Genomic DNA, 15,742 nt, shown 5'->3' on the forward strand with positions numbered 1-15,742 from the left:
TTTAAAAACAACGAGCTCAAATCTCTGAACAATTACTTTGTTGTTCACAACAGATTTTAATTTCTCATTCATTAAAGCAAATTGTACATGTTTTGGCACATGTGCAAAAGACTAAACATAATAACCACCTGCACGTCTTGCTGATCAGAACTACTAAACATTCTCTCATCGTTTGAGCCGTCACATGCAAAATGATCCATTCAATTATCAAAATCTGTCAGACATACATGTATATTCCATAAATATCTATGACGAGGATATACAATTTGTTGTTTTTAAACTGAGCTACATCAGGCTTTTTCATTGTTGCAGATGTGTTGTTGAGTTTTTGGCATAGATGTCATTTTGTGGCAACATTTCTGTTCCCTGTATATCACTTTACATGAAAGATTAAAAGAGAATTTTCCGTTTACACGTTGCTACATGAATAAATTAACTGTACACAAATGTGCATATCCTGTTTCTGTATAGCTACAGTATTGACTTATATAAACTATGACCTACTGTTGAAATGTGAATCTAAACAGCTCAGTGTGATTTCACGACAGCATTCAGCTGGACAATGTTATTCTTATATATTACAGCACACAGTCAGTGTCAACCAAACAGAGATTTGTATATTAGAAACATTTCCAGGGTTGAGTGCTGAAGTGAAAAAAACACCTAATAATTTAGACCAGTACGGCTCACATGACGACAAAACAACTTTTCTAGATGCAATGCAATGTTGATGATGAAGGATGATGTAATTACATTGACTGAACAGTAAAAAGCCAAAGGTGAACAAGGGAGTGCCTCCCTGATGCAACCCTGTGTAACCCTCTAACGGGAAAAGAAAAGGTAATACCATTGTAATGTGTCATTGACCCTCAGACACAAACTTGTCACTGTTTTGGATAAAAAAACATTACTTGTTTTAATTATCAACTTATCTCAAACTATTCTTTTTTTTACTTTTATGTCCTATACGAAACTTGGCTGGCCAGTTTGTCTGAACAAATTTCTAGTGATTATTTCACAGATAATATATATATATATATATATATATATATATATACATATAGACAAAGATGTTAATTGAAATTTTTCAAATATAAAGGCACTTAGAATATAATGTGAGTAAGGCACTGCTGTCATACTTGCTGATAAGGTACTAAGATCACATCTTGGTGGAAAAGAAGAAAGAAAAAAAACTCCTATTAATAACAAAACCTCTCAAAAAATACATGAAAATTAAAATAGAATAAAGATTAAAATATATATATATATATATGTATATATATATATATATATATATACATATATATATATATATAAATAAAAAATAAATAAATAATAGATCACTACAAGTTCTTTGAAATCTTCCCCTTCAAATATGTCATGAATGAGTCCCAAATCTTATATCTATCTATATCTTATATTATTATTATATTATGTAAGTTTCTCCTTAGCCAGATGATGCAACAATTTTCAATTTAAAATTTAAAATTATTATTATCATTACATAAGTAGTGGAGGAGTATTACACTGTGATTACACCATTTACACACACATTACCAGGTCCACCTTGTAATCATATGAACAGCCCCCTCACTGCTATTGGTCCACTGATCATACATTCACATTGACTTTCATACTATTGGTGAATATGAAGGTTTAAACACACTCCTTCCTGGTTAATATTGATGAGGTGGAGTCTATTTGTTTTTAAATGGCTCGACTGTAAACTGACAGCAGATAGAGAAGCAGCACGTTGCTGTGTTGTGATGATAAACTGATACATTGTTGCAGTTTGACTCACAGCTGATCAGCTGATCACTAACAGCAGAGCGGTGGATCTGATCGGATCGGATCTGATGTGATCTGGTCTGAGGTCTCCTGGTTGCCATCCGTCACCACAACAACCGATATTTATCTCTGCCAGGCTGGCAAAGACGTAGAACCATGGCATCACTAGCAGCAGCAGCAGAGCCGGGTCTAAAGCCTCATGAACCGGGTATAAGGCATCAGATACCGGGTCTAAAGCCGGTCTCCATCCCGCTGGCCGACGCTTTAGTCCCGGCCAGTATCTTCGCTCCGGACCGCGGAGGCTGCGGATGCGGAGAGGACGCCGGAGATGAGTGCTCTGATGACGGGGAGCTGTTCAACGGAGAGCCCGAGGACCGAGGGGTCGACTTCACCAACAAGGTAAACACAGCTAGGCCGCTGCTAAGCTAACGTTAGCTGCTCTGTGGATGAATGAATGAAAACAAGGTGTTGTTGTATTGTGTTATATATATGTAATTACACAACATCATATGCTGCTCCATGCTGTAACTAATGAGTAACGTTACCATAAAGTATACACTTTGTGGACTCTAGTGAAGCTAAAAGAGCTAGCTGTGGCTAATGCTAACCCAGCTGATCCTAACCTAAACCTAACTTTAAAACAAAAAAAAAGCTAACCCAACCTAACCTAAAGCTAACCTAACCTAACTAACCCAACCCAACTGAACCTAGCCTAACTAACCCAACCCAACCTAACCCAACCTAACCCAAAGCTAACCCAAAGCTAACCTAACCTAACTAACCCAACCTAACCCAAAGCTAACCTAACCCAACCTAACCTAACTAACCCAACCTAACCCAAAGCTAACCCAACCCAACCCAACTGAACCTAGCCTAACTAACCTAACCCAAAGCTAACCTAACCTAACCCAACCCAACCCAACCTAACCTAACCTTACCTAAAGCTAACCTAACCCAACCCAACTGAACCTAGCCTAACTAACCTAACCCAACCTAACCCAACCTAAAGCTAACCTAACCTTGCCTAAAGCTAACCTAACCCAACCCAACCCAACCCAACCCAACCCAACCTAAAGCTAACCTAACCCAACCCAACCTAACCTAACCCAACCTAAAGCTAACTTAAAGCTAACCTAACCTAACCTAACCTAACCTAACCTAACCTAAAGCTAACCTAAAGCTAACCTAACCTAACCTAACCTAACCTAACCTAACCTAAACCTAAACCTAACCTAACCTAACCTAACCTAAATCTAACCTAACCTAACCTAACCTAAACCTAACCTAAACCTAAATCTAACCTAACCTAACCTAAATCTAACCTAACCTAACCTAACCTAACCTAAAGCTAACCTAACCTAACCTAACCTAACCTAAAGCTAACCTAACCTAACCTAACCTAAACCTAACCTAACCTAACCTAAATCTAACCTAACCTAACCTAACCTAAACCTAACCTAAACCTAACCTAACCTAACCTAAATCTAACACCAGTTGCTTATCAAGCACCATATGCTACCACAACATGTCTCTATTGAACCATATCAGTGATACTGCTGCTGTGTAAAGCTGCAACATAATAGACTATGTTATCAAACAAACCATAACATTGACTTGACATGTTGACATGGTGTGTTAACCAAACACACATACGCACGCACGCACATGCACACATGCACACACACGCACGCACAGGCTGATGAAACAAGATAAGGTTCAGGTTAACCTGCTAAACTACATTACTATCAGTCTATACGAGCACTAAACAAGAAGGCTGCAGACCTATTTTGAATTACTAAAAGTAGCTATTATCTATTTATTATTATATTATTACTATTATTTTAAGCTAAATCCAGTATTTGATTTCATATATTTTTTTTTTCTTTTCTTTTCTATTTATTTACTTTTTAAAATTCATTATTTTATTACTATTTTTCTATTTTATTTATTTATTTATTAATTTATTTTTTGTTTCCCTGTTGTGTGACCAACATGGGGTGGGTTGGGTCCTTTTTCTGTTTTTATTTCATGTCACGGACACTGAGTTATATTCTATATTTGATAAAACAACTTTCGCCATGTCTGCAAAAAAATCCAATAAAAAAAGATTTGGATGCAAAGTAGCTATTAAGTATTCAGTCCTGTCAAATGAGTGAGACTTTTACAAAGATGTAAACATGTATGAGCTTGAAGCAGTCAGGCTTGGGTCAAATTACACATAACAATGGTGTTACATTCCTCAAAGGAAGATGACACACGGTTGCATCAGGGAGGCAGTCCACCTTTGGCTGCTGTCAATTTCATCGGTTTGTGTCCGTCTCTGATAAGCTGCTGTGTCGTATATACGTTGATTTACTTCTGCAGATTATTTATCTAGTATCACAGTTTTGGCCGAACCATGATATATGCTTCAGTAACACCATCAATTTACTTTCAAATGTAGATGTTTAGCATTAATAACACCATCATAACCCGGTTTTCCAGGGACACCTCTCTGCCCATTTTATCTTAACAGTGAAATAAAACAGTCACAGCATTAGGGCTGTCCTTCCTGAATACTATGTTTTTGGGCTTCGCATTTCGGTGAAAGATATTTGAATGCATTTAAAGCTTCGGGACAGTTTCGCTGCCCCAATACTGTACACACATGCACCTCTACACATAACAACCAATTTAAATCTTTTGTAACGCAGTGTAGCGAAGAGAGTGGTGACAGCAAGACGTTTATAGACAAGAATTTAAAACCAGAAAGTTCAGATGGGAGTGGTCGGAGGTTCACACCATGACACCTGACCTCTGATCAGAAGTCAGTAAAACTACCCAACCCACAGATCGCTCTTCTTGCTCTTCTTGCTCGTCCTGATCTTCTTGCCTCTGTTCAGGGCGGCCCAGCAGGATGCCTAAACTAGCATCTCCCCTAAAATTAGGTTGAGTTGCTTCACAATCTTCCCTGGTGTTTCTTAAACTCTCAACTGCCAAACAGAGCATTAATCTATTCAAACAAAGATTTAATTGGTAATCAAGGATATCAGTCACCGATCCCACTTGGTCACACATCGTCCACTTTCATTCAGAAAAGCTTCATTCATTATCCTCATTTTATTCATCATTTATTCATTTGTTTTTCTGTTTAGTAGTTCAATAAACATTTAATTTATAAAGAACTTCATCCTGTAATTTGTGTGTTTATTAAAGCCATTGTAAACCATGGCCAAGAACTGCATAGCAGCCCTGAGATTATGAGGCTCAATTGATTAATTTTGATTAAATTAAATTAAATTAAATTAAATTAAATTAAATTAAATCAAATCAAATCAAATTAAATTAAATTAAATTAAATTAAATTAAATCTTATTTAATCTTATTTAATTTTATTCTATTTAATTTTATTCTATTTAATTTTTCCCTGTATTTCTAAAATTGGGTGGCATCATATATGGAATTTAATGTTAAATTTCAGTTATTTAAAATAAACTAATTGCGTCTGATAGCCGAAGTAGAGTGCCATCACTCTCCTTCACCTTTTGTACCAATTTATGGGTTTATGATGTATCATTTTGAGTTATTAATTATCATTACATATTTATTAATATTATTATTATTATTATTATTATTATTATTATTTATAATAATAATAATAATAATAATAATAATAATAATAATAATAATAATATTAATAAATTATAAATTAAATCTTATTTATATAGCGCTAAAATGATCATAAACAAGGACATAATAATATATTAAACACAACATTAATCACACATTAAAAGCAGTTGGTGTGTTTTGATTAGTGATTTGAATGGTTGACAGGTTGGTGCAGTCTCTGATGTGTTTTAATTGACTATTAATTATTAAATCTGCTACAAGCATTACCACCACAGCATGGTAAAATGCCCTCACAGCGCTACTGAATTAAACTGGCGTGAGCAGTACTGTTGGCTGTATTTGCTCATTCAATCATACTGCGTTCACGTGTAACCTTGAGGAGTTTCATGGGAAGAGAGACAGCTGCGTTTGTGTTTGGAGAGCAGCTTTTGAACTTGCTGTTCCCTCTAGGTTTACTTTCTACCGTGGCTTACATTTTGAATATAAGAATATGAATATTGTCTGAACTGAGGGAAAAAATGCCCCTAGTGATGCTTACTTTGAAGTCCAGTCACTTGTCTCTCATGAAAGCAACCACGCCTGTTGCAATTATCACCAACTTTTGAATAGTTAATACCCTGCTTTATGGTCTGTCTGACTCTTAATTGGACCATCATTTACTAAATGAACATCATGCTGTATTGAAGAAGACTTGGAACTAGCGATTGAGACCATAAACATGTTTACAATGTTTACTGAGGTAATAAATCAAGAGAGAAGTAGGCTCATCTTCTCATAGACTTCTATACAACCAGAGGAGTCGCCCCCTGCTGGCTGTGAGAGAGAATGCAGGTTTAAGGCACTGGCATTGGCTTTATTTTTCAGATCCCAGAGTTGATCACTGATTGTAGAACAACCATCAAGCTAGGGTCATAATAACTCCAACAATTTTCTCTCTGTTTCCTTCTTCTCCCCCCCACATGCTCAAACCAATAGCTGGCACTTGTCAGCCCAAATGGAGAGCAGTATGACTCGTTACTTCGCCAGCTACGGGACAGGATGGAAGAGGGATGTGGAGAGACCATCTATGTGGTTGGGATGGGCTCAGGTGAGAAAAACACAGACAATTTCCCCCCCTATTTTTTCAGTGAATCTGTGCCACAGCTGTTCATCAGACCTGGACCAATCGTAGGGTTGTTAAATGTTAAATTGTGTACTTACCTCTTGTTCTTCTCCCTCGTCGTAGATGGCGGTGACTGGGGTCTGGATGAGAAGGACATGGAGGCCTCAGCAGCCACGGTGCGCTCTATGTGTGAGCAAGTGGACGCTGACCTTATAACACTCCGAGAGCGTAATGAGGCTGCCGGTTTGGTCCGCGACTATCTGATCCGCCGGCGTGTGGGTGAGCTGGACTTCCTGGAGGTCAGGTGAGCGGTCAGATATCTGAATGAAAAGGGCTCATGGTTACAATCCAGTAATATATCCCACTAGAATGATAGTTCCTTTCTTTTTCACAGCATTATATGTTCTTTAATGAGACAGAAAGTTATACCTTCCTTGTTAGGTGATATTTTGATGCTCCTCTCTCCCTCAGGGTTGCGGTTGTGGGTAACGTGGATGCTGGTAAAAGTACTCTGCTGGGCGTGTTGACGCACGGAGAGCTGGACAACGGCAGGGGCTTTGCCCGCCAGAAGCTCTTCAGACACAAACACGAGATGGAGAGTGGCAGGACCAGCAGCGTGGGCAACGACATCCTGGGGTTTGACCAGGAGGGACAGGTGAGGATCTAGAGAGGCGGCAGAGCACACAAAGAAGCTTCTGGAAGAATAGTTGTATTATTTACAGAAACTGGCAACGACCAGGAGAGAGATGGGAAACAACAACTTGCTTAATGTGTGTGTGGAGCATATGGAGGTGGATACAGTGTGAATGATGAGGCCCCATCACACCAATCCTACATCAAAGAACTAGCGGCGACGAAGGCCGACTGTTGAGTCGCATCACGTCGCCTTTTTCTCGGCCAAAAAGTTGCACTTGAACACACCGCCAACTACCATCAACCACGTACGTTCTGCGTCTGCGTGAGAGGAAATAACTCTCCACACCAGCAGGCGGCGGTAGTCTGTATTCCTTATTCAAAAAGGGAAACCGGAAGACAGTGGATCGGCAGATATACAAGCCGTTGTTATGATACGTACATGAAACAAAGCAGCATCTGCCGACCATTTTTACAGCACTCTCACCCACCGCTTAGCTTCATTCCAGATGTTCATGTCGCTGTGAAAATATCCGTGTGTTGGAATGATCAGATGAGATGAAGATGAAAAATGTTGACTTTACTCGGCTTGCTTTCTTCACTTCCGTTTCTCTTCTCGTGCACTGATTCGTTTGAGCTGAACAGACAATCAGACGATTTCTCTCACCGACGAGTGCTGCGGCCGATTCAACATAATCAGACAAAAGCCTCCGACGTGGGCAGACTAGAGACGACGATGCGGGACACAGCGCAAAAACTATGCCCACGGCCCCAAACTGTCCGACTGTGGGCTCGGTGTGTCAGGGCCCCTGTCTGTCTGTCTGTCTGGCCCTAGGTGGTGAACAAACCAGACAGTCACGGAGGAAGCCTGGACTGGACCAAAATCTGTGAGAAGTCCTCCAAGGTCATTACCTTCATAGACCTGGCTGGCCATGAGAAATACCTCAAGACCACGGTGTTTGGGATGACCGGACACCTGCCTGACTTCTGCATGCTCATGGTGAGAAGGGGAGTGTGTGGGGGGCAATAGGAAAAACTTTGTTCCTGTTTCTTTTATTAAAATATAGACAAAGGTTTCTGTCTCTCTCTCTGCGTCGCCAGGTGGGCAGTAATGCAGGTATCGTAGGGATGACCAAAGAGCACCTGGGCCTGGCCTTAGCCCTGAATGTGCCTGTGTTTGTGGTGGTAACCAAGATAGACATGTGTCCAGCCAACATCCTGCAAGGTCAGTCCTGCGGAGACACGTTTAGAACTCAAACTAGATTTCTTTTTAAAACACAATGCAACAATAAGAAGTATGCGTCAATATGCGGTTAGATTTTCCTGAAAAGTTGCGCCATGTGTTGGTGTGTTGTACTGTAGTTTGTAATTTTATACGCTGTCTGACTGCACATGTATAGTCTGTGTTTATTTTTTCAGGCTATGTGCCATCATTCTTGTGGTTTTGCTTTGCTCATAACAGAGACCCTGAAACTACTCCAGAGGTTACTGAAGTCCCCCGGCTGTAGGAAGATCCCCGTACTGGTCCAGAACACAGACGACGTCATCGTCACGGCTTCAAACTTCAGTTCGGAGAGGTACCAAGTCTTTTCTCTCGATGTTTTTTTCGTGCGATTAATTTGTACATCAAACTTTAGGCAAACGTTATTATTCCTTTCAACCTTGACAAAGGTAGCGCAGACCAGAGCCACTCCTTCCGTTCTTACCTTTCACAATAAAAGCTTTACACATATAATGTTCGCAGGTGAGTATTTGGCATTTTCGTGTCATTTACGTAAAGGCCTTAAGAGTGAAAATGATCCTTTGTAACCTGTGTGTGTGTGTGTGTGTGTGTGTGTGTGTGTGTGTGTGTGTGTGTGTGTGTGTGTGTGTGTGTGTGTGTGTGTGTGTGTGTGTGTGTGTGTGTGTGTGTGTGTGTGTGCGTGCGTGCGTGCGTGCGTGCGTGCGTGCGTGCGTGCGTGCGTGCGTGCGTGCGTGCGTGCGTGCGTGCGTGCGTGCGTGCGTGCGTGCGTGCGTGCGTGCGTGCGTGTTGTGTGTCCCCAGGATGTGTCCCATCTTTCAGATCTCCAATGTAAGCGGAGAGAACATGGAACTGCTCAAGATGTTTCTCAACCTGCTCTCCTCCAGGACCTCGTACCGGGACGACCAGCCTGCTGAGTTTCAGATAGACGACACCTACTCCGTACCGGTACGCTCACCTGTGACAAATCCCTAATTCACTAAATGCATTTTACTGTGTGAACTGCCTGAGTGAGGAACATCATGCTGAATGCCCACCGGTTGTGTTCTGCTCATGTCTCAGGGAGTGGGAACAGTGGTATCGGGGACTACTTTACGTGGACTCATACGTCTGAATGATACGATGCTACTAGGGCCGGACCCGTTGGGCAGCTTCATCCCCATCGCCGTCAAATCAATCCACCGCAAGAGAATGCCCGTGAAGGAGGTCCGAGGAGGTCAGACCGCCTCATTTGCTCTCAAAAAGGTAGGAAGGGGATAAATCTCCCCCAGCTTCCCTCGTTTCTTCCATCTCTCTTATCACGCTCAACTGATCTAATACAGATAATCCTGACAATTTATAGCACCGTGTTGAAGAATGATCATTTCTTTGTTCCTGTATCCTCCCTCCTGTCGCACTGCTCTTTGTACAGATCAAGCGTTCGTCCATAAGGAAAGGAATGGTGATGGTTTCCCCGAGGCTGTGCCCACAGGCTACCTGGGAGTTTGAGGCTGAGATCCTGGTACTGCATCACCCCACTACGATATCCCCCAGATACCAGGCCATGGGTGGGTAACCATGACACGGAGAAGGTCAAGGAGTTGGGGGGACATGCATGTTCTGCAAAATGATTTTCTTAAGACTCACTCCCAGTGCATATTTTAGTGATTCACTGTTGCCTTTGCATAAACTAATTTCTCCTGTTTCTGTTTCCTCCCCCTTCACTCTCACAGTCCACTGCGGCAGCATAAGGCAGACAGCCACCATCCTGTCCATGAACAGAGACTGCTTACGGACAGGGGACAAGGCTTCAGTCCACTTCCGCTTCATCAAAACCCCCGAGTACCTGCACTGCGACCAGAGGCTGGTGTTCAGGGAGGGACGCACCAAGGCTGTGGGAACCATCACCAAGGTAACGCAGCCTCCTGGAACATCAAGGACTTCTGCTAAAGATATATATATATATACATATATATATTCCTCCATTACAATGATGTGCCAGTGCCTAAAGCCCTAATTATTATTAAAAGGAATCATTTTCAGGACAAAATCTGTAATGTTTAAAATAGTGGAAAAGGCTCCATTCCATTTCCATTTGCAACGACTACTATATTAACCATACATTTTTTTCATTAGGCATTTAAGAGTAGGTTAAAGACCAGAAGAAACATTTCCTTGTGTAAAAGCAAAGCGTTTGTGGAAATTACTGACTAATAATTGCATGAAAGGATTTAAATTAGAGGTAGACTGATTAATCGGCGCCGATAGGACGTTTTACTAACTATCGTTATTGTCGGAACTGGGCTCTGATAGAGACCGATGGATGCACAGCCGCCACCAGTCATGTGGTCACTTACATCACATGACCGGACCAATAGGAACGCTAGAGTTTTTAAAGCCTGAAAACAGAGCCATGAGGAGGAGCAGAAGTCTCGTTATCTCTCAGAACACTTGAATTACAATATGATGAAAGGTTATTATGGAATTTTTGCCCAATGATGCCAAAAACATTCTGCCTACTGTGGCTTTAAGGATCCTCCTTAACCCGGGAATATGCACCAACATTTAATGGTTTGTAAAAGGGGCATTTAACAATGTACGAGCAACAGAAGTAATCCTGGTCGGTCATACTGTAAGCCACAGAACAATGCATCGTTCATTGCAAATAAATACAAAAAAATTCCAATGATGTAATCCTCCAAATCACACTTCTGGATATTCTCTTACAAATTATTAGGGCCCGAGCACCGACAAAGTCGGTCCGAGGACCTATTGTATTTCAAATGATTATTATTCTTCTTATTATTATTATTATTATTCTTCCTTGTCTTTGCGCGTGAAAACGAGGTGCTTGGGATAATGAACGCGTTTTGAAATTTTGCACACGTGTCAGACGTGCGTGAAATAAATATCTGATATGGGTTTCGTGCTCGGGTGTGGCAAATTGGCTCGCTAGCGCCCCCTATTGAGTAGCCCCGACGACACGTTTCCCCTAAATTTACGAAATTTGGTAGGTATATGTACCATGACGAGACGTAAATAAAACCCTCTTGGAGGTATACCGTAAACCCAACCGGAAGTCGGCCATATTGGATTTTATGGCGTTTTTTTACCATATCCAGGCGCTGTACTCTAACGAACTCCTCCTAGAGATTTAACCCGATCAACTTAAAATTTGGTCAGTAGTATCTTAAGACCTTTGGGATGAAAAGTTACTCAAAGATCAAAAAGTTATCGAACTATGTTGCCGTGGCGTGGCGGCGAAAAAGCGCCTTTCGCCAAGAAACAGGAAGTTGTTGTAACTTTGACGTACATTAACCTATATGCTCCAAATTTCTCATGCCTGATAAAGGTCCCTGTCTGACGACATCCATATGCAAATTTTGACTCACAGTCATAGCGCCACCTAGTGGTAACAGGAAATATCATGTTTTACACATTGATGTACTCTGCCTCAGAAATTAATCACATCTACCTCAAACTTGGTCAGTAGCATCTTAAGACCTTTGGGATGAAAACTTATCAAAAGATCAGAAAGTTATCGAACCATGTTGCCGTGGCGTGGCGGCGAAAAAGCTTCTTCGCCAAAAAACAGGAGGCTGTTGTTACTTGACTTTACGTAGTCCAATCTGCTCCAAACTTCACAAGCTGGATAATGGACCAGGCCTGAAGACATATATGTGGTATTATGCGTGATAGTCATAGCGCCCCCTACAGGAAACAGGAAGTTGTTGTAAATTGGCTATACATTGTCCAATCTTCCCCAAATTTGACATGTTTTATAAGAGTCTTGCCCTGAAGACATGTACGTGTCCCGACGTGCGCATTCCCCCGACGTGCGCGCTTGGGCGAGGGCCCGATCATCGCTGCTTGCAGCTTTAATTATTATTTGGAGTTGCAAAAAACGGATTTATTAAAAACGGCGTATGCAAAAGTAGCCGACTAAGCTTCTGCAGAAGTAAAGAAGATATGGACCTTATATCAGTCTTTAAAAATCCACTATCGATCTACCTCTAATATAAATGAAGGACATGTGTTGGTAGTTATTACTCTACTTCCTCCCCTGTGAAACATATCCGATCCAGATCAGGACGAAGGCTGAGATATGCAGAGTTTTCTTAATGAGCTTTTTTTTTATCATCATGAGTAGCTGATTTCTTTTTATTTATATCTTTATCTTTTCAGCTGTTGCAATCCACCAATAATTTACCATCAAATTCCAAACCTCCACAAATCAAAATGCAGTCCACAAAGAAGGCACCGCTGAGAAAAGAGGACGGCAGCGCGGCAGCCAGCGACGATGCAGCCTCGATAGCACAGTCGGGGGGGCCGAACGCAACACAACCGGTGAGACACAAGTCAATAAGAACATGTGACTTCATGAGGTTTTATTTAGTGTGGTAGAGATGTCGTTGTGTGTCTCTGGAGCCTCTGACTGTATACTTGCTGACTTAACATTGCTGCTCTTTTCTAACTTGTTAACTTGCTCTGTGTTTCTTTTCCGCCACTCAATAACATCCTGCGTTGATTTGTCTCATCTCAACCTAAACTGTAACTGTGTCACGCCACATCACTCCTTCACCCTCTCTCTCGCCCTCCTCCACTCCTGTGCTTGCATGGCTGGCTTCCTAAGGGAGAGGGAGATGAAGACCCTCAGATAAAGGAGGGCAACAAAGAGAACAAGGTAAAGTAGGTCAAGACTAAATGAGCAAGAACAGTGGAAAAGGGGAGATTACGTTTTACTAAGCAAGATGTTTTTTTTTTAGTCAATGCTGTTTCCAGAGGCCTGTACTATGAAGTGAGTTCAACATGTTCAGGGTATCGTCTCGTTGTCTGGTTTAACTAACCCTAACAATGTGGTCTTACGACATTAAATTGAATCAACTCGGTAAATCAACACAGGGCTTCTCAGTCTGGCTGTGAGCGTGTTCACATGAAAGGGGGCGGGTTTTACAGCATCTGACCAATCACAGACATGAACTCGGCACATTTTACAAACTATAATATTAGACAAATACAAAGAAGTTAAACTCATAATCCAATTAAAATGAACATCGTTGAAGCTGCCAAATGCAGGAAGGACAGCAGTGTTGTTTTTAGTCTGGATTATGACTTCAATGTCTTCATATTTGTGTAATATTATCATACGATCCGCTCACCGAGCTCTGATTGGTCAGTAGGTGGTGGTTTTATACGCAGGTCAGGTGTTCAGCATCAGTTACCATGGCGATCTACCCCGCTAAGAAGTGATCCAACCTAAACCCTGAAGGGTTAAACCCTGAAGTTACCTCGCCGACCCTAAATCCTGCTTCGTAGAACAGACCTCTGGTCATGGCGGTGTCTTATCAAGTGTTTTCTCGTTATCTCTCTCCGTTTGCAGCCAAAGTCTGGAGGAGGTGGAAGGAGACGAGGCGGCCAGAGGCACAAAGGAAAAGGCCAGAACAGCAGCAGCAGCAACCCCACAGCAGCTCCCTCCTCGTCAGGAACAGGAGGCTCCTGAACCTCCTCTCCTCTCATAAAACCTCCCTCTCTGCTATCACTCCACCAAGTGTCTTCATTCCACAAACCATGAAGGATACAGATGTTTGGAGCCAAGACACTCCTCAGTCTTCTCACTCCTTGCCTTCTTACACTTTTATTATTTAAAAAGGGAACACAAAGAGGTACAGTACATCCCCAAACCAAAACACACCCTCATGAAGCATTTGAACGTCAGCTGCCTTTTACTATTTATAGAGTGGTTTGGGGTGATGGAAAGCAGTGAGTTTTTTTTTGAGGTTAGCCTCACTCAGGATGATGATTTATTTAATTTTATCCATATTTTATGTGTCTATGAAATCTACCATTCAGTCCTGTCAGCGGCAGGGAGGGCGGCTAAACCGAAAACAAGGGTCCAGCACCAATACGAGCAGCTATACGTTAAACCCCCACCCCTCCATGCATTCCCTGTGTATTTGCAATGAAAAACAATTCATGTACTATTTATACTGTAAATTAGCTGTTAGTTGTGCTCCGATTGGAAAGATGCCATTGTACAAAAAAACATGTATGCAAATCATAAATGAATGTAGCAGAGGGCACCGTAGTGATTTTAAAAACTCTACATATATGGAACATAATATATAAGCTGTTTGCGTTTTTATAGTTGTCACTTATTTATTTGGCATACATGCAGAAAGGTTCACTCTTTTGATGGTCTTTCAACCTGCTGTCACTTTGCACACATTCAGTAGTGTCTGCCATGCTTCCACTGTCAGTCAGCCACGTTACAAACCTTATACAAACAGATACAGCACATCATCTCCCATAGTTGCTCATGATTATTAAAGGACATGCAGTACTCAGCAGTGCTACTTGTAACTCTAGTACCCCCCCCATGCGTTATGGATGGCCTGTTTGCTGTTGACATGTTGTGACATTTTAAAAAAAACGAGTTTGACGCTAAAAAAACAAACTGAGCATTAATAAACCGGCTTTACTCAACTTTAACTGTGTTCTTTTTCTATATCTGCATTCTTCTCAAATGACATTAAAAATATAAATACTATGGATTTTATTTTGTTAAGAGTGAAAAAAAAATGTTTTAACAGGAGAACGGAATATTTTTCTCTAATATACTGAAACTCAGGAGTGTTGTTGTGTAGTCTTATCAGTTCCACATGTTACAGATTGTCTGGATCGTCTTTGAGGAGACGGCAGAATATTCGGTAACGCTTCATTTTTACAGGTCTGCAAATTTCATGGTAATTAGGTGATAATTTAGCAATTTTTACCTATTTGAAATTTCTTTGGAATTACTGCCAAATGACCCCAATATCTACCTCAATTTATCCTAAATTACTTTATTATAAACATTATTTAAAGGGACTGTTTGTAACTTCTCACACGTATAAATCATTGCGAGTCGGTGTCCCATGCCGCTGTATTGTGGTTTTAGCTGACGTGTGTCGCCTCACTGTGTTGAGCGATGCTCGGTCATGTCTATGTAGAGCGAGCACAAGCAGGACGCTGACTTTCTTTGACTTAACGGCCACAGGTGTCGCTGTTAACAAGCAATTTGTGATTCTTTCATAGAGTCCCTTTAATAACTGTATGCTACAATAGCATCTAATGGTTAAAATAGGGCCCTGAGGCTTGAGGAGCGGCTGTGCGCTGCACAAACTAATAGAAGACACTTCTGATCAGACACAAATCCCACCATTGTGTGACTTATTGTCTACAGTAATGTAACCTGGTAGCTGATTTTTTTAAGACATTTACATTTTTTGATAAATTTGGAGGTAAATATTGGGCTAATTTGACAGAAATTCCAAACCGATTACTTACTAATTATCACCTAATTACCATGAAAGTTGCAGACCTGTAAAATGAAATGTTACCGAATATACTTG

General features: G+C 41.1%; 1 protein-coding gene across 2 annotated transcripts; it reads left to right on the forward strand.

Annotated features, from left to right (window-relative positions):
• Nucleotides 1-1,710: 1,710 nt before the first annotated feature.
• On the forward strand, nt 1,711-14,835 carry gtpbp1 (GTP binding protein 1). 2 transcript variants are annotated; one of them, XM_037792077.1, is made up of 14 exons: nt 1,713-2,187; nt 6,373-6,484; nt 6,623-6,803; nt 6,971-7,154; nt 7,968-8,132; nt 8,234-8,357; nt 8,595-8,709; nt 9,176-9,320; nt 9,435-9,617; nt 9,784-9,919; nt 10,085-10,263; nt 12,537-12,698; nt 12,985-13,035; nt 13,732-14,835. In XM_037792077.1, exons 1-14 carry the CDS (start codon nt 1,945-1,947, stop codon nt 13,849-13,851), a joined length of 2,100 nt encoding a protein of 699 aa, XP_037648005.1. In that variant the 5' UTR covers nt 1,713-1,944; the 3' UTR covers nt 13,852-14,835. The 2 variants fall into 2 exon arrangements, with proteins under 2 accessions (XP_037648006.1, XP_037648005.1); XM_037792078.1 differs by lacking the exon at nt 12,985-13,035 and having other exon boundaries at nt 1,711-2,187.
• Nucleotides 14,836-15,742: the final 907 nt, after the last annotated feature.

Source organism: Sebastes umbrosus, chromosome 14 (genome assembly GCF_015220745.1).
Source record: "Sebastes umbrosus isolate fSebUmb1 chromosome 14, fSebUmb1.pri, whole genome shotgun sequence".
Classification (NCBI taxonomy): domain Eukaryota; kingdom Metazoa; phylum Chordata; class Actinopteri; order Perciformes; family Sebastidae; genus Sebastes; species Sebastes umbrosus.